This window comes from Gekko japonicus, unplaced genomic scaffold, assembly GCF_001447785.1.
Source record: "Gekko japonicus isolate JY-2015 unplaced genomic scaffold, Gekko_japonicus_V1.1 scaffold964, whole genome shotgun sequence".
In the NCBI taxonomy this organism is placed as follows: Eukaryota; Metazoa; Chordata; class Lepidosauria; order Squamata; family Gekkonidae; genus Gekko; species Gekko japonicus.
Window position 1 is genome coordinate 129,623 of NW_015164214.1, and position 18,725 is coordinate 148,347.

General features: G+C 42.0%; 1 protein-coding gene across 3 annotated transcripts in view; it reads right to left on the bottom strand.

Moving 5' to 3' along the window:
* RANBP3L (RAN binding protein 3-like) overlaps positions 1-18,725 on the bottom strand; it is a 57,163-nt gene that overhangs the window by 28,162 nt on the left and 10,276 nt on the right. For 2 of the 3 annotated variants that reach the window (XR_001482419.1, XM_015408477.1), the window contains exons 2-7: positions 10,670-10,728; positions 10,236-10,272; positions 9,441-9,518; positions 8,246-8,320; positions 2,977-3,048; positions 1,130-1,266 (exon numbers count right to left, since the gene is read on the bottom strand). Coding sequence is in view for 2 of the 3 variants with exons in the window: in XM_015408477.1 (XP_015263963.1) it covers positions 1,130-1,266; positions 2,977-3,048; positions 8,246-8,320; positions 9,441-9,518; positions 10,236-10,272; positions 10,670-10,728 (458 nt within the window). In the remaining variant the exon portion in view is untranslated. The remainder of the gene's footprint in view (positions 1-1,129; positions 1,267-2,976; positions 3,049-8,245; positions 8,321-9,440; positions 9,519-10,235; positions 10,273-10,669; positions 10,729-18,725) is intronic. The other variant, XM_015408478.1, reaches the window with a different exon arrangement.

Here is an 18,725-nt window from a genome sequence, read left to right on the forward strand (position 1 = left end):
TACCAGCCTCCAGGTGGGGTCTGAAGTTGTCCCAAAATCTCTGGAGGAGAGAAATCAATTCCCCTGGAGGAAAGGGTAACTTTGAAGGGTGGACTCTGTGTTATATCATAGATTCTAGAAGAAACCTAAGTCCTAGAGTGAGCCCCCTTTCCAACTCCGCCCCCAGGCTCGGCCTCAAATTTAGAGGAATTTCCCAATCTGGAGTGGGCAACCCTAGGAAAGGTAAAGAAGGAAAGGCTAACCCCTGGTTCTTGTATCATTTTCCTGATGTAAATTGGTGTCCTCTCCTGAATTACTATATGCTTTGAAACTAGGGTTGCCAACTCTGGGTTGGGAAATTTCTGGAGATTTGGGGGTAGAGGGTGGGGTTTGCGGACGGGAGGTATCTCAGTAGGGTATAATGCCATGGAGTCCACCCTCCAAAGCAGCCATATTCTCCAGGGGAACTCATCTGTTGTCTGGAGATTAGCTGTAATTCCAGGAGATCTCCTGGCCCCACCTGGAGGCCCAAAGAGAAATGTGTCCATTTCCCTAGTGGCGCACACACAACAGGGGGAAGGGTGATATATATCATGAAAAAAGCAAGGGGAAAGCCATGGCGCCAATCCAGTTTAGGGGTTAACACTTTAAAGTTATGAGAGATCCAGTCATGATTTTCCAATATTTTGTCTAATCAAGCCCTCAGAAATATTTATTTAGAAGTATGAACAACTGATCAACAGAACGTCTTTTCAGGAAAATATGCCAAGGATTCCACAATAAGCAAATGACTTAAAAATGTACATCTTTACTATCCAAGTCATTCCTAACATAATTAAATATGTTCCCAACAGGCTGACCAGAGGAGGGAAGAGATCTTTTATAATTGTATGGAAGGCACATTTTCAGCAAATGCAGCTAATTTATGCTGTAGTAATATGTATGTTAAAAATTGTCCCATAAGTGTTACGAGAGCAACATGTTCTTTTTATCATTCATAGATATCCAAGAAACCAATAACTCATTGAGAAAGCAAGGGTATGAAATCCCATTCCATAAAATATTCTCATTTGTGATGTGCAAAACCAGCAACTCATAGTTCATATTTACACTGCATTTACCTCATAGTTCATATTTACACTGCATTTACCTCAGAGATTGCTTTATGTTCATCCTCCAGAACATTTTCAGCACCTATATTCATAACTTCTCTACACAAAGGAGTTTGTGGAGGCTGTAAAACGGCGGGCCTTAAAACAACCCGTTGTACAGTTGGTGATGAAAGACCTTGAAAAACAGACATGGAGGTGATTTCATTTACTACCTATTGTACATTCTTCTTTTACAAGTGTTTCATAACACCATTCTTGTTTTTATGGAACAAGCTAAAACTAGCCTTTCATCATGGTATGCAGGGGTCATTTCGTAGAAAAAGAGCTAGGGGGACTCATTAGCATAACTCATTAGCATATGCCACACCCCCTGACATCACCGGAAGTGTGTCCTCCCCACAGCCGGCGGCGACCTCCAGTGGGCACCAGCAGGGAGCTCCAGGCCCCGCCCTCCCGCACATCACCCGGGGGGATGACGTCCCCCCGCGTCCCCCCCCAAATGACCCCTGATGGTATGGATGGCAACAAGATTTCTGGATTTTTTACACCTGGAATAGTGCTGTTAAGTCATCTTAGGGCCTTCCAAATTTACATGCTGTGCAGTAGAGGTGGGGGGGAATGCAAAATGTTGGAAATTTTGGCCTTAACATTTTACAACCAACATTTCATGAATGAAAAACTGGTTGCTACTGCACATCCTTTCAAATCTCATTAAATACTGGCTACTGTTATTTATGTTTATTTATTTAATTCATTTATACCCCACCTTTCTCCCCAGTGAGGACCTAAAGTGGCTTACACCATTTTCCTCTCCTCCATTTTATCCTCACTACAACCCAGTGAGGTAGGTCAGGTTGAGAGACTGTGACTGCCCAGGGTCATCCAGCAAGCTTCCATGGCACAAGATATTAGTCTGACACTCTTAACCACTACACCACAATAGCTCTCACAGGTAAGCTGGCAATATTATCAGATATTGATTGCTACTTCACATCTGTTGGTAAATAACTATTACTACAAGGTGCCTATCAAATATTGTCAAACTTTGACCATTATATCAGATTCCCCCCTCCCTCCAGATTTTGTCTTCTACTGAATGCAAGCAGTCAGACAATATAAAGTATTGGACTCTAATGGAACATGTCTCTGGATATCAAATGATAATGCAAAACAAAATATTCTGACAGTATTCAGCTCAGAAATTCATAGAGAAGAATTCTGAGGACAATGTTTTGGAATAATTTTGTTCCGTCTGTACTGTGAATACTCTTATACCAACCTAGAATGAAAAGATGATATATTCGGCTTCTGTATAACAAAAGGGCATAGCCATGCTAAGAGATAAAATGATTTTTTACAGAGAATGGTCATGGTGTAGAAGCAGCCAGTGTAGAGTGAATAGAGTCTGAGTTTGCAGGAATCATCTTCTTCCTGCTATTATAACTCTATAATCTGCTAAAAAAAATATCTTCACTATTTTGCATGCTAATTTAACAAGACACCCCTATGTATACAACTATATGTAATTCCATTTATTTATTTATTTGATTTATATCCCACCCTCCCCGCCGAGGCAGGCTCAGGGCGTCTGATGAAGTGTGTGTGCACACGAATATTTATATTTATTTATTTATTTATTTATAAATTCAATTTATAGCCCGCCCTCCCCACTCACACCTTGAATAAAACTTTGTTGGTCTTAAAGGTGCCACTGGACTCTAACTTTGTTCTATGGACATCTATCACAGAAAGAGCGCATGACTGGAATAGCTTGGTAAGAACTTCTCAATCTTTTTTTGTTTCCCCTTCTTTGTAAATTTTCTTCACTTTCCATTGTGTGTGCGCGTATCTGTATTTTCTGCTGTCTTGTGACAAATATGCTTACCTTTTTCTGTGGCGTTCACTTCAGGGCCCTTATGCAACAATGTTGATGTCATGAATATGTTGTTCTTCTTTACTACAAAAAACAAATGTTTATCCAAACGTATTCAGTAAAATCAATTTTATAATTCATCATATACTTAACATCCTAAGGTGTAAATCTGAAATTTCTCTTAGCAAAGTGGGGTTTTTAAAAATCATTTAGCCATATTAGGTTTGCAGCAGCAAAATTAAAACAGCTGTACCTTAAAGCCTAACAAACTTTTGTTTTTAAAGACAGTGGGATGGGTCCAGTGGAAGATTTCTGCGCATGCTAGAGCCATCGCACAAACGGAAATGTACTATAAAGTCGGTGCTGGCAGCTTACGCAAACTTAAACATATTGTCCCCCAACTTGCATTTCTGCTCAGGCAAGGTTTTGTGCAAGTAATTACTTGAAGAATGGGATTAACAGGTATTACAGTACAGTATAGCCCACCCACTGAAGAACTGGGAGCTTGCCAGCTGCACATATTGGGAGCACATTACACACGGTTGCTGTCTTGTGTGAACAGGGCAATGCAATGCTGGGCATTTCATCTTAGCTCGGTGACAAAACCATCGATCCCAGCAACCTCATTACATTGTAATGGCCAGAATTGATATCTCCTAAACACAGGATTATTGAATAAAAGGTATGACCTGGAGACCCAGATTATACAGTGCTGGAGACCCAAAGACGTAACAGGACCATTTCTGATATAATGACATGCTCCCCTTTGCTTGCAAATCAGGAATAGGGTACTCACTAAGGTTCATGATATTGTGTTCACACAGCAGTGATGGGTATGTTCAAAACAACATCCATTCAGGGATGGGAACAACTGGTTTTAGGACAAGGGAGCTCATGCAATCGATAATTCTAGCTAACAAACAGTAATAAGAAGCAGGGGCTCCAGCCTGTGAGACGAAATATAGGAGGGAGAGGACAGACTGTTCCACTGTATGAATGGAACAGAACGTCTACAGAGGGCATACATAAGCCTATTGTTTCTGCAAGTGGAACGGTCCTAAGTAGGGTTGCCAACAGTGTTCCCTCTGAGTTAGTGTGAGCTAGCCCACAGTTTTTTTAGCCTCTGGCTCCAGAGCAAACTAATTTATGCAAAAGCCAAATCGCTTCCTCACAACTTTAATGCCAGTAGCTCACAAAGTAGAATTTTTTCTCACAAGACTCCACAGCTTAGAGGGAGCATTGGTTGCCAACTCTGCATTGGGAAATTCCTGCAGATTTGGGAGTGGAATTTAGGGAGGGTGGAGCTTGGAGAAGGGAGGGAGCTCAATAAGGATGGGCACCTACTGCATTTTGTGGTTCGGTTCATAGCTGAACCTTGAACCAAACCATGAACCTACATAAACTGATATGCCGGTTCATGAACCGAACTGGTTCGTATATGTTTATGAGCCATTTAAAGTTTAAATGCCTGCTTTCTGCTCCCCATGAAAGCAGCAGGGAATAAACCCTCTCGTTCTATTCCCCCACCGCTTCAAAGTGGTGGGGAGCAAAACCAGAGGGTTAAATGGCTCCATTAACAAAATGAATAGGACCAAAGACTCCAACGAAGAACAAAGCTCCTCAGTACAAATATTTTCAAATGAAACGATACACACTTCCCAGGTAAAATCGTGTTTCAAGTAGCTTCTTCAAGTCAAAGAGGAAATTTCTAAAGGAACCCATCTTTCAATCTGTCTACATGTAGCAAACAAGCTTATCTCCGTTTCCATCACTGAAGCTAAGTGATGCATATGACATAGCGCTTGGATAATTTACAACTTGTGGAGAAGGTCCTTTGTATTTGCATTTATTTTGTACATGGAAAGGATTTGATGTTGTACAGAATGCTGCATTTAAGTTTATTGTTCTGTATACTATTTCTTTAAATCCTGATTTCTTAATGCCTGCAAACACATTAATACGGAAGCTGTCACCACCAGCTTTTGGAAGAGTTTAAGTGAATACTTCAAACATAGTTTACATAGTAAAGTTGGCTTAGAATAATACTGAAGACATTGAGATTAATATAATAATAATATTTTTAATGCATATCAGTTTGTTTACAGTTTTGACAGTTTGTTCTTGACTTTTCTTTCTTGGCACAGCCTCATATGCTGAGAGTCCCCCTTCAGTTTTACCACCTGGAGGTTAGCAACTATAGGCTAAATGAGTTTGCATTTCCTTTCATAAATCACTGAATCTAACACACTGGAAAGATCCAATCACAGATCTCCGCTCACCTCATTTGTTTTTGCTTCAAGAAAGATAATTGCATTCCACAGTTTGCGTGCATGTATATACACACACACAATTTATTTTATACTAGTATCATCTCTATATGTTTTCAAGTATCATTTCTGTTCAACAAACTTTTTCCTTTAAAAAAAACTAATACAAAGATTTGTTAACAGAAGTGAATGTGGGGAAAGCGTGGACACCCCATGGAGCATTTCCTCTTTCAAATTGCTTTCAGGTCTCTAAGGGGGAAGATGAATTTAACATCTTAAACTGACATAGCATGATCTTGGAACAGATTTAACTCAAACAGTTTCTAAATATTATTTCAGCACAACACACAAGCAAGTATATAGGCCCACAAGTATTTTAAAAAAACTTACAGAACCATCTACAAAACAAGTAAAAAAGCCATCTCTAAACCAGTCTTGATTGCTGCCAAAGAAAATTATGCTACTTTTCCTCCAACAAGACATGTCTTTGTTCTCTAGTAAAGAATCAGTTTTCTGCTAGCTTGACCAAAAGTCAAAAGGAAGTAGAGTCGAAGGGGAGGGGGGATTTATTTTTGGCCTTGCTGTGAATAGGGCAAAAATATCTTTCACCAGATCAGTTCCACAAGTGCAGTGCCTCAGTTTTCATGGCATAATTTCTGTAACGGCTCTTAAGGACATTAGAGGACATTTGCGAAGGGTAGGTTCCTTTTTGAGAGTACATTTTGCTCATCGGATATCCCCATGCAGGGCACTGAAGCACCTCTTAGATCCTGCAGAATAATTGAGTCTATTTTTAAATCACACTTAGAGACAACTGCTGATTTAAGTCTGGATCAAGAATATGAAAAATAACTGGCATCCTATGATATCAGAAGAGCCCTACTGGAACACACTAAAGTCCATCTAGACCAGAATTGTGTTTCCCACAGTGGTCAAGCAGATGCCTTGGTATGTCTTGTGGGATTTTGATAAAAGATACCCACAATGACCATTCAAATATTGTTCAGAAAAAAATATTATTCAAGCCATTTTATACCCATACAGGCTAAGAAAGATGTCAGATTTGCTAAGCTTCCTGTTAATACAATAAAGCCCATTGACACATTCTAATTCAGTAGTTTCACTGCCAGTGGATTTAGTGACAGCCACTAGTTTAGTTGGCATTAAAAAGGGATTAGACAAGTTCATGGAGGATGTACTTTCTCACCTGCATAGGTTTTACATTCTCCTTACAAACACATTTTTTTAAAGTTGATTTAAGCTTAATGTGTGATGCCCTTTGAGGTTTCAGAATACCAGCAAAAATTTCCTTTCCTGGCCCATACATTCCAGAGAGACAAGTCCAGAATTCTGGAATTATTCATGTTCCATTATTCCCTATGGTAAAATTGAGGCGACTGGGTGGGGGGGAGAGACTGGAGTGGCTGGTTTTCAACTAAATAACACCAAAATAGTAAGTTATCTAGTACTGCCTGTCCACTAAAGTCCTCCCAGATTTCAAGCAAATTGGACCAATGTGTCCAATTCTATAGGCTCCCGAATAAGGGCCCCCCAGCCATCCTACTTCTCTGCATTGTTTCTTATGGTTGTTTTTTTAAGGCAATAGCCAAACACACAAGAGCAACAAATGGGCAAAATCCTCCACAAGCAAACAGAACCAGTAAGCCCAACAGAGCCAATGTCAAATAAGAGAATCCCACAGAATCAATGTCAAACTAGAGAATCTAAGCTAAACTAACCTTGTGATTTTCAAAAAATACCTAGGTCCTTGAACTACAGTTAACTGTTGAAACTTAACAGACATTTTCTTCAGAACCTGCTGCAACAAAATAAAATTTTAAAAACCAATAGGAACACCCCCAAACTCCACAAAAGCACTCCACCCAAAAAACATAAAGTTCTTTAAAACAACTATAGAAAAACTGTAGTAAAACTGGAACCAGAAGAAAGCAAGAAGGCTAAGTTTTTAAATCCATAAAAACATGGAACCTCAAGCACAAACAATTTAAAAATTAAAAACCTTTTCGGAAACAGAGAAAATACAAAGCAGTTCTAAAACAAACCCAAAGAACAGCTCAAAAACAGCACACACACAAAAACAACCAAGGAAAACTATTTTAAAAGAACCAGAAAGGGAGGAGCTCCCCCCAACCCACCCAGGAAAACTAAATATACAAAAAACTTGAAATAATATTTTAGAGCAGAATATGAATCAGAATAAATAAACAAATAAATTGAATGAGCGATTTAGAGAAACAGTCCTGAAGATGTCCAGCAGGCAGGCACAGAGAAAGAAGGACAACCAGCACTCCAAGGCAGATAGCAGAGCAGCTGCAGCAGCACTCCAAAAGATCTGGCCATGACATGGAGACCAGCTGCATACCTTTTATCCTATTTGCCCATGCTCAGACAGCCATGGAGGGATCAGACAAGCATCACGATGGGGAAGACAGTTAATGTTCCCTCTAAGGTCTGTTCCCGTTGTGTAGGAGGGCTCCCACCCCCCTCCCTCCTGTTGCCCAGGCATCCCGTGAACTCAAAGAAAAGCGTAAGAAAAACAGAACAGAGCTGCCCCAAATATTCTCATATATCAGTATCCTGAAAAATCCCAAATACTGTCTTGATACCCAGATATACAATAAAAAATGGTAAGGTATTCTGACCAGATATATTCAAATGCACATCCCTAAAGGTCAGCATTGTCCAATCTTGACTGGCAGCAATACCCTAGTGTCCTGGGACAATGTCTTCACATTGCCTCCTTACTTGATTGTAACTGGACATGCTGAGGATAGAACCTAAGATCTTCTACATGCAAAGCAAATGATTTTCAACTGAGTCCCTTCTGCCAACTTGTCGAAAGAGCTGTCAGCAGGCTTGAAGAAAAATGCCCTGTCCTTTAATGGGAGCTTAATGGGATGTTATGTGTCAGCTGACTTTATTTACCTAAAGCTTCAGCTATGCATTGCCTCTGTTGATTTAAATATTCAGTATTTACTCAATTTCTAATTTACCTGGTGAAGATGGTGGGAATGTTGGCAGGATGGTAAATGAAGATGATCTCATTCGTTTTTGGGAGAGTGCTGTTTCTGAAAATGAAGAAAGCAAGCTGCAATTTCTTTTCCCAAGAGCACCTTACATTTTTAAAGATTTAATTAATATAATTATGTGGGGGTGGAAAGTGACGTCAAGTCTCAGCCAATTTATGGCAGTCCCATAGGGTTTTCAAGGTAAGAGATGTCCAGAGGTGGTTTGCCATTGTCTGCCTCTGCATAGTGACCCTGGTATTCCTTGGTGGTCTCCTATCCAAATACTAACCAGGGCTGATCCTGCTTAGCTTCTGAGATCTGATGAGATACAGTTAGCCTGGGTCATCCAGGTCAGGGCAAATGTAATTATACCAGGATACAAATATAATGATACCAGTATCTTTGTTCTACAGCAAAACACCCCCAGATGTTAACTAAATATTAAGGCATTTGTTTGTTATTCTGCAATTACTTTTGTTTTTCAGTTGCACAGTCGAGTCCGACTCTTTGCGACCCCATGGACCACATCACGCCAGGCCCTCCTGTTTTCCGTCGAGCTCCGGAGTTTGCTTAATTTCATGTTCGTTGCCTCGATAACACTATCTAACCATCTCATCCTTTGCTGTCCCCTTCTTCTTTGGCCTTCAGTCTTTCCCAGTATCCGGGTCTTGTCCAGTGAGTGCTCCCTTCTCATTTGGTGGCCAAATTACTACCACATAGAAACTCACCATCCACCTGGGCTGTGCTTAAATTCTTTGTCATGAATAAGAATATGTTTGTTTTAAAACATTTTAACCTTACATCTCACCAAGAACTGGTTGCTAGAGTGGCTTACATTATATTAAAAACATTTAAACTTAATCAAAATAAAAACAAATAGTTCAGTCTTTAATTCCTACTGAGTTCAGCGAATGCCAGCTTTTCTAAGAGCCAGACTACACATAATGGCAGCCACAGGTCCAACCGATGGCCACTGACACCATTTTAAAAATTGCTGCTAGAGCCCTCACTTTGGAGGTACCAAGCATTCTGGTCCCCCCACCTGTACCTATCAAGAGCTGAAATAGCATGGGGGCCCATAGCCACCATAATGTATAATTCAGCTCTTAGCCTTACTGGGTCAGGATGAAGTTTATCCTGACATACAGCAGCACAACGGAATAAAAATATTAAGTCATACCTTCGTAAGATGGGGAGTAGGATGTTTGAAAAGAAAATGAGGAAGCTCTTGCCCTTTTTCGGGAACAATCCATGAAAACTGTAAGGGGGGAGGGAAATCATAGCATGTCATTATACATCACAATGTATTCATGTCAGCAATACATACAAATGACGGCAAACAAAACAGTTCCAACTGTAAACTAGAAATACACCAAGCTCTGCTAACTTATGTTTGCTTTTTACCTGTCTTATGATTGTCAGGGCTAATCAAGGGATTCCCCCCCCCCAAAAAAAAAGAGGTTGTCCTAGGACATCCAGCTTGAACAAAGCTTTAGATCATTGTTTTGGTGACTGATGGAAATTACTGTAACCTGTGGGGTGTAAGAGACTAGATGTGGTTACAGCCTCATGCCATGGCCTGTCTTGCATACTTAAGAAACTTGTATTGATTTGTCCATTGGAGAGTTCTGGGCAGAGGGGAACTGCTTCTCTGTGGAGAGTCTTGTGTTGGTGTAGAAAGGAAACAGACTGGGAAGCTGAGCTACCTTCCTGACAAGTAGTGTCATACAAAAATGGAACATATTTAATGACACTGGCAATTCTCCTTGGAAAAACAAGAAACGTGTCTCTTGCCTTATTAGTTAATATTATGAGATAGTAATCATAGGTTTTATCTATTATGAATTTACTTGGATGTATGCCCTCTTGACAGTCCCGCCAATCAAAGAAGCTCATCTGGCGGGCACATGAAAGAGGGCCTTTTCAGTGACAGCCCCATGATTATGGAACAAATATGGGTTAAAAAAATGATTACCATTTTCAGTTTTGCATTCATAGTCTTCTGCAGGCCTCTGGACAAAAAGAAGCAATAGTTAATAGATGCCCAAAAGTTTCCAGGTGGCAATTGTTTCTAGGGGTTCTCTGTTGCTGAATATCACCCATAAGGTCTGGGACTACAATGGAGAGTACCCATATTTCAAACCACCTCCAGCTTCAAAGCAGAACACAAGCTGAGATGTCCCTCCTCTGCAAGTATAATCAAACCTCCTAATTCTTCAGGTCAGTGGAAACCCCCTCCCATATAATTCCTATTTTTATACTGCCGATATTAGTTGGGGAATAGTCCTTCCAAACTTAAACTGAAGAACGCTTCCAGCAATTTCAGAAGTTCTTGGTGAAACGCACTATAACCCTAATTTTTAAATTTCTCTATGTTTGGAGCAGCAGAATGAAGTTTCAGTGCAATACCTTGCAAGGTCGGTCTTTCTTCTTGAAAACAAATATGGGCTGTGCAATCAATGATTTGTCTAGAGGAAGAAGAAAACTTGATATTAAAAAGTGTGCAATTGGGGAGGGCCTTTCCCAAATCCTGAGGGGAGAAATGGTGAAAATCAGTGCAAATTTATATATGAACACCAGCACCTCCTTTCTTTCAAAAACAAAAGGCACTTTTAAAAGGAACATAGAACACACTACTGTAGTTTGTAATTTCTAGGATTTTCATAGGGTTGCCAGCTCCAGAATGGTAAATTTGTAGAGATTTGTGAGGTGGACCGTGGAGAGGCTGGGATTCGGGGAGGGGGATTTCCCACCGAAGCAGCCATTTTATCCAGGGGGACTGATCCATGTAGCCTGGAGATCAGCTATAAATACAGGAGATCTCCAGGCCCAACCTGGAGGCTGGCAACAGTATATTTTAAGCTTTTCATTTCTATGTGACTTGCCCTTATATGTTTGTTAGGAAAAGGGCCTTTTTTCCTGGCCAGAATAAATTGGGTTCAGTCCAATTACTTTTTTCCGCTGCTGCAGAGGAATGAATTTTGTTTTGATAAGGAAGAAGAAGAATATGGAGCAGAGGTCCATCAGTGGCTATTAGCCACAAGGTATAGATAGGGACTCTGGGGCAAGTGATGCTCTGTCATCTTGGTGGTTGGGGGGGTCAACAGTGGGAGGGTTTCTAATGTCCTGGCCCCACTGGTGGACCTCCTGATGGCACTGGTATTTCTGGCCACTGTGTGATACAGAGTGTTGGACTGGATGGGCCTTTGGCCTGATCCAACATTGGCATCTCTTATGTTCTTAAGAAGATTCCTTCCATCACAGCAATTCAGAAAGATACTGTACTAGCAGCATTACAGGATGACTAGCGTTTTCAAGGGTTTATTGTTGATGATCAATAATGGAGGCTTTATAAATGATGCATTGTGCAGTTTCCTATAGGAAACAATCTTCAAAACACAATAGGAATTTATTTATTTTCCCGTTGTCCTAATGCGAACACGGTCCCTTTCTTTCGCTTACAAATAAAGAGAAGGTTTAGTCGTTTCTCTGCAACCTCCTACAAAGCTTTCAATTGAAGGAATCACGTAGTTAAAATGCAACAGAGGCCAGTTTAATATATTCCATATATCCCTCTTTATACTGTTTGTATATTTAATTCTACCTGAAGAGAAGAAAAACCAACCATTTCTCCTGAGTCCTTAAAATTATAGGCCACTGAAACTGCACAGAGGCAGACATGTGTTTGCTGGGATGGTTATTGATAATTCAACCACATGTTTTAAAACTGCAGATCAAGTTGAATATATCCCACAAAGGTGCAAACTGTAAAGCTGTCCCACAAGACTTGTGTAGTTTATATGAGGCAACCCTCAAAAGCAACACATTAAAATATTCATTGATTCACCACACATTCAACTAAGAAATTGTAGAGAGTAGAATATTGATCTTGGCTCAGTTAGCAGACCTGTTTATGTTAGAACATTCTAAATGGCATAATCAGTTCCTAAATACAGATTGGACATGTCCTTCATACATTTGTAAATATTCATAATATATATTTTCATCTTATATTTAATCTCTCCCTTTCTCTGTCTCTCTCCATGTAGGACCATGTGTATATATTTGCCAAAGTGCTTGAAAAAAATCATAGGCAATCAAATATTCTCATAAAACCAGCTGCAGAAATGTGAAATTAATAGCACAGCTGTATGAAAAAAGATGCCTGTAATTTGTGAATGAACTCCTCTGCCTGGCTTCAGCTCCTGATGAGAGCCTCCTGTCTTTCAGTTTCCAACTGCTATCAGTGGAGCCATCAAAGGGAGGGCAGAAAGCCGCTAGACACCCATTCTTTGTAACTGGATCTGGCTCAGCTAGGTATTCTAGTTGTCCTTGGCACAGGTTTTTGAATCCTGAGAGCCAGATTGGGCTGGAAAACAGGACAAAAATATCAGTGTACTTGACATGGCCAAACCTGTGGATACTTAAATCCAGAGACTGGAGCCGTGGACAGACAAAACTGATCTTTCTACAAACCTGAAAAAGGCCCCAAGTTTGCAAAAGAGGGTTAGGCTGCAAATGTGTAACTTCCACAAGGTCACTCACTGAGTTTAAAGAGAGAATGGAGATCTGAACTTGAGTCTCCCAGAACTTAGCCTCAAACTCTAACCATTGCACCACACTGGCTTTTGTGGGGTGGCTGCTGTTGAACGGTAGCAAGCCACTGGGCCAGGGTGAGTCCTGCAAGCCAGGTGGTAGAGAGTCACCCAATCATTGCTGCTGGTCCTGTTCCTGATGAGTCCTTGCAGGTCTCGCACTTGTAATAAATAAAGGTTTCGTGCAGGTAGGGTTGCCTGCCAAAAGCCAGCAACCCCCAGGAGACTGAGGAGGAAATGACTTACATAAACAGCACCCCAGGAAGCTGTGACATCACTCTCAGCTGTATAACTGGAAGTGGCATTAGTGCATCCCAGAGTTTTGGGTTATGGGACATATAAAAAGCATTATAGTTTTGGTGAATCCTAGAGCATCCCAAAATGTGGTGACCACTTCCAATAATAGCCTGCCTGTTCCCCCCCACACACACCCTATCGAATGGCAGTGGGATACAGGTGCTGATGGCCAACCTGACACTTTTAGCTACAGGGTTCGCCTACAGGTAGCTTATTCACTGCTCTAGAGTAGCCAGTGCATCCACTACAGGGTTGCCAGGTCCCTCCTGGTAACCAGCAGGGGATGGGGGGAACTTATCAGGAGAAAGAGAAAGTGACATCATAATGCCAGCGACTTCCAGGTGACATTCTGGTATTTGGGCAAAAGGTAAAGGTTTCCCTTGCTCGAAAACCAGTCGAATCCTACTCTAGGGATGCGGTGCTCATCTCCGTTTCCAAGCCGAAGAGCCAGTGCTGTCCAAAGACGTTTCCGTGGTCATGTGGCCGGCATGACTAGACAAAAACTCTATGGTAAACCTGGCTTCTACCATAGAGTTTTTGCCAGAGGCCATTTCGGGGGGGATCGCGGGGGAACACAGTTTCCCCGGGAGAGGTACGGGGGGTGGGGCACATGACAAAGCCCCACCCCCTGCTTCCGGCCACCCCGCTTCCGGCCCTCTTTCAGCCAGGAGGAGGCAGGAGAAGAGGGAGGGTAAGTTGCTTCCTCCCTGCCTCTCCCCACCCCTGCCTGCCTGGGGCCAGGGAGGGCCTTCGCGGGGCTTCCTCACACTCCCGCTGGCCTTGCAGGTCCACCGCCGGGCCCCTCATGGGGCTTGGCAGTGGAGGGGGGTCTGGCAACCGTAATCCTCTAGAAGATAGAGGAAAACATCAAAAGATTGTTGTAGGCTTAAAAAAACTTTTATAGGATTATTCTCTGTGCTACTTAGATGAAAGCTTCATTTCTGGTGCTTTTCCAGAAGTGTGTTTCCAGGTAACATATACTTCCAGTATGTGTAGTTGGTTATTTCTACTTGACACAATTATAAAATCTGAAAAGCTCTTACTACTTTTGCCAAATGTCTGCCGAGCAACAAGATTCTGTTTTTGTCTCCCCCAGTGATAAAATATCTGCTGAGATTGGGGGGGAGGGGGCAAGAGAAATAAGGAATCTCACCCATTAACCTCCCCCCCCCACCAACACAGATATAAATACACATCCTGCTAGATCTTGACATAATTAACTAAATCCACTGAGATTTTGCAACCCATTCCTTAGAGATCCACAGCAGATTGTAGGTCCTCCCTTGTGCAGCCTTATACTTAAACTTTTTGAACTTGTGTGGTATCACTAGTTTAATTATTATTGATAGCAAGAAGAAGAAGGAGGAGGAGGAGGAGGAGGAGGAGGAGGGGTTGGAGGAGAAGGAGGAGAAGGAGGAGGAGGAGATTGGATTTATACCCTGCCCTTCACTACCCAAAGGTGTCTCAGAGCGGCTTACAAACTCCTTTCCCTTCCCCTCCCCACAAAAGACACCCTGTGACTGTGAGGTGGGTAGGGCTGAGAGAACTCTGACACAAAATGCTCTTTTTCAAGGACAGCTGTGCCAGAGCTTGTGACTGACCCAAGGTCACATCAGCAGGTGCAAGTGGAGGAGTGGGGAATCAAACCCGGTTCTCCCAGATGAGAGTCCGCACACTTAACCACTACACCAAACTGGCTCTCCAGAACATTTAGAAGACTCTGACATTCCCACACCCAAGCCATAATCCATCCCCCCTCTACCTCATCTAAAAGGCAACATTTGTTTTTTTAGCAGCCATAAATAGTTTATGATATTTATAGAGAACCAGTTCTGATGCAATTCAAACTCAGCAGAGGGCAGTAGTACCCTTCTAGTTTACTTCAGTCTTATCCCCCCCCTTTATGTTTAAGACTGTGTCTTTAGAGGTTTAGAGATGCCTCCCATTCAGAATCCCCTTTATTTACTTCTGTACAAGATTTCTACCCAACACTACCAATGTAACTTATACTTCTGTTTAAACCACAGAATAAAAAAACCCCAAAGAAGCATAAAAATCGATAAGAATGTCAATTAGATAATTACAAGCAGCCATGAAAAAGAAGCAGAAATGACATATGAAAGAGTCAACACTCTACCTTGAAAGCCAGCAGAGGAAAATACTTTAGTTTAAAACCAGCAAGAAACAAGGCAGGGGAAATGGCTTAACAAGTGCATGGGAAAATAAAAATGTCATTCCTGGTACCCCAAAAGCCAACAGAACTGGATTTTTCTCTCTGAATGAATACAGATTTGACATCTTCTTCTACATAGGGTTGCCAACTGACCAGGTGAGGAAAATGTTCTATTCCTTTTCCAGAGACTTCAACTGCAGGGCACTGAGGTAAACATATCACCTACTATTTGCCACAGGTCAAACTGATATTAGGGGGACTCATTTAAAAGTTGGCAGCCCTATTTCCTAGGGATTTTTAATGGAGGACGCAGACATTTCCCCCATTTCCTTCCTCCCATTTCCTTTCGTACACGGCTGACATTCAAATACCTGACCCACCCACCCATCTCGTTGTGGAAAGCCTCAAAACCTTTTAAAAGCCTTATCAACTCTGAAAGTCTTGCGCGCTTCAAACATGCTCCATTTAAGAAAAAAGAAGACGCGAAGAAGAAAGGATGTGAGAAACATATTGCTGTTCATTGCTGTCAGCTATTATGAGTTACTGTTTACTGAAGCAGGAATACCACTGGAAGCTGGCAAGAGTCACCAATATCCTGTGCCAGAACTAGGGGTGGGAGGGGAAAATGTTGCAATAGAGAAGGCTCCAAAATGGGAGGAACTGAGGGAAAGTTTCTGAGTGGCTGGATGACTGACTGGCAGACAAACCAGGAGGTTGGAATACAGGGCATATAAAAAACAGTAATCCTTATTCTGTTCTTGCCATATTTTTGTTGACAGCAAAATACTAGTGCTTTCTTTTAAAGGGAACTGAAATGGAGTGGAAAAGGCTTATCTTCAGCCTAGATTTTTAAAAGATACAAAGGGGTATACAGAACAGTTTCTCTAAGGAATTGCCTTTCTTCTTGGGTACGATGCAGTCAGAGCCATGTCAGCTATGATTGGGTCTGAGGCACAGTGGTGGTAGGCGTTATGGCTCAGGCGAAAACACTCACCCTGTGACTTTGAAACCGTCACTCTCTGTCAGCCTAAGCTACCTCACCTCACTGGGCTGTTGTGAGGACAGACTGGAGAATGGGAAGACCCTGAGTTCCTCAGAATAACTCTTCTCAGAAGTTCTGGAGGGTAGAATAGAAGTGTACAGGGCTATTTTGGGGCAGGAACGCACAGGAACGGAGTTCCGGCTGGCTCCCAAGTTGGCCATGCCCAGCAGGAACTCATTAGCATAACAGGCCACACCCATAGGGTTGCCAAATTGACTCACCCCTCGGAGCGGGGGAGCCTTGCTGGCGTCCGGGAGGTTGCGTCGATGCGTGCGCGCACGCCGGCAGCACGTCGCCGGAAGTGACGTTTGACGTTGCTGACGTTGGGGGCGTGGCTGGGCTCGTCGGGGGGGAACCGTATGGTTTCCCCCCCGACGAGCTCAGCCACGCCCCCAACATCAGCAAAGTGGGCTGCGTCACCTCTGGTGTTGCAGCTTCGGGGGCGGGGTTCCCCCGGGCCCCGATTCCACCGGGGCAGAAATCGGGGCCTCCGAAGCGGGGGATTCCCCGCCCTCCGGGCCCATTTGGCAACCCTACACACCCAACACCAGAAACTCTTTAGGATTGGCTACATTAGGGGTGTGTGGCCTAACATGCAAAGGAGTTCCTGATACAAAAAAAGGCCCTGGGTTTGGACAACAAACAAGGTCAACAGAATAACAAGCAAAAGGTGGGTGTGGCTGGATAACCACACTTCTGGTAATATGTGGGTGCAGCCTAATGTGCTAATGAGCTGTGCTGATTGGGGGGGGGGGGTTTGTCAGGATTTAGATTGCAGAAACAGAGCAAAAGGAAAAGCTTAAACATCCCCCCCCCCCCATGTCACTTTCTGGATCTGCAAAGCAGCGTTGTGGAGTGGACATTAATTTAAAGAAATGAAAAGCCAACCACATAAGATCTTGATCACTGATGTCCCTTGTTCTATATAATGTATATAACTATATGTGACAGAAAAAACTGAGAATTTTCTGAACTACAAGACATTTTAAAGGGAACAAAAAGCTGACTAAACTCTCTACAACAGGTAGCTCCTAAATAATTATACCTCAGCAGTGGCTCCATTTCAGATGGGGTGCAATTGTTAATGTAACCTTTCTAAGCATATTCTAAAATATGTGGAAATTCAGTATAGGTTTTTCATCTGCTGCTAGGCGAAGTCCCTAGCAGTTGTCAGTGGCTGTACGGTTATAATGTTACAGAAAAACGGTTCAAACCAGACTACCTTGGTCAGCCCTTCATTGGGAAAAAAATCTCTATTTTGTATCATGACTATCTGTACTGCTGTGGTGAAGAGCGATGAAAGAATAATTGCATGGTTGTCAGACCACTTCACCTATAGCAGCTGTTGTAAACTGAGGTAAATTTCCTTCAGCATATATTTTTATGAGGTGGGAATGAGGAATCCCCCCCCCTCACATAACACATATTGTTGCAAGGTAGGAACAAAGAATTCTATTTTAAAAAAAATGTGACAGGTCACAGGACACAACAAGCAGATAGCAGCCTTCAAGAAACTTGTAGTTTTTGTTCAGGAATCTATGGACAGAGTGTTGTTCTTTCCAGAAAACATGGTCCAACCATCCACATTGGCCAAAATAATGGAAACCCTCCCAATGCTGCTGATTCTTCCAGGGAAAATATTCCTATTTTGCCTTTAGCATTTGGAGCCCAGCTAAGGGGAAAATATATTAAATCTGCCCTGAGGGGTATCTTCAGGGAAGAAATCAAAGAGTAGATGAAGGATTAAGCACCCCAACGTTCTCAGTCTCTCCTGTTCGTGGCCTTCATTCTTGCTTTAGCACTATGAGAGAACTATGAAGTTGGGAAACCCCATGTTTCCTCTCAAACACCCACTGCATTGTGGCTCCACAATATATTGTGAGTGAAGGCTACTCTCCAGTCACAATGCCTTAGGCTTCTCTCTGTGTCCAAACACTGGATATGACATGGAAACTCTGTCACTGAAATTCCATCCTTTTGGGGTTCGTTGTATTTTTCTTCAATGGGCTTCATATTTGACCAGAATATCAGTGATGGGTGAGGAGGTACTTAACTTTTTACTGTTGTGCCCTTTCTTCAGTCTCAGCCGAGATGGTATTAGCCCAATTAAGAGGGGGAAATGTAGATTCTGAAGATCTGTAGGGTCTGCACCTCTCTTTCCACACATCTTGGGGAAACCTAAGCCAGTAACTGTGTTATGGAACTATTTAGATTGGGCAAATGTGTCCAGAAAGTTTAAAAAGTTAAAAGTTAATAATTTTAAAGTTTTAAAAGATAATAATAATAATAATAATAATAATAATAATAATAATAATAATAATAATAATAATAATAATCTACTGTACGGATCCTTATGCG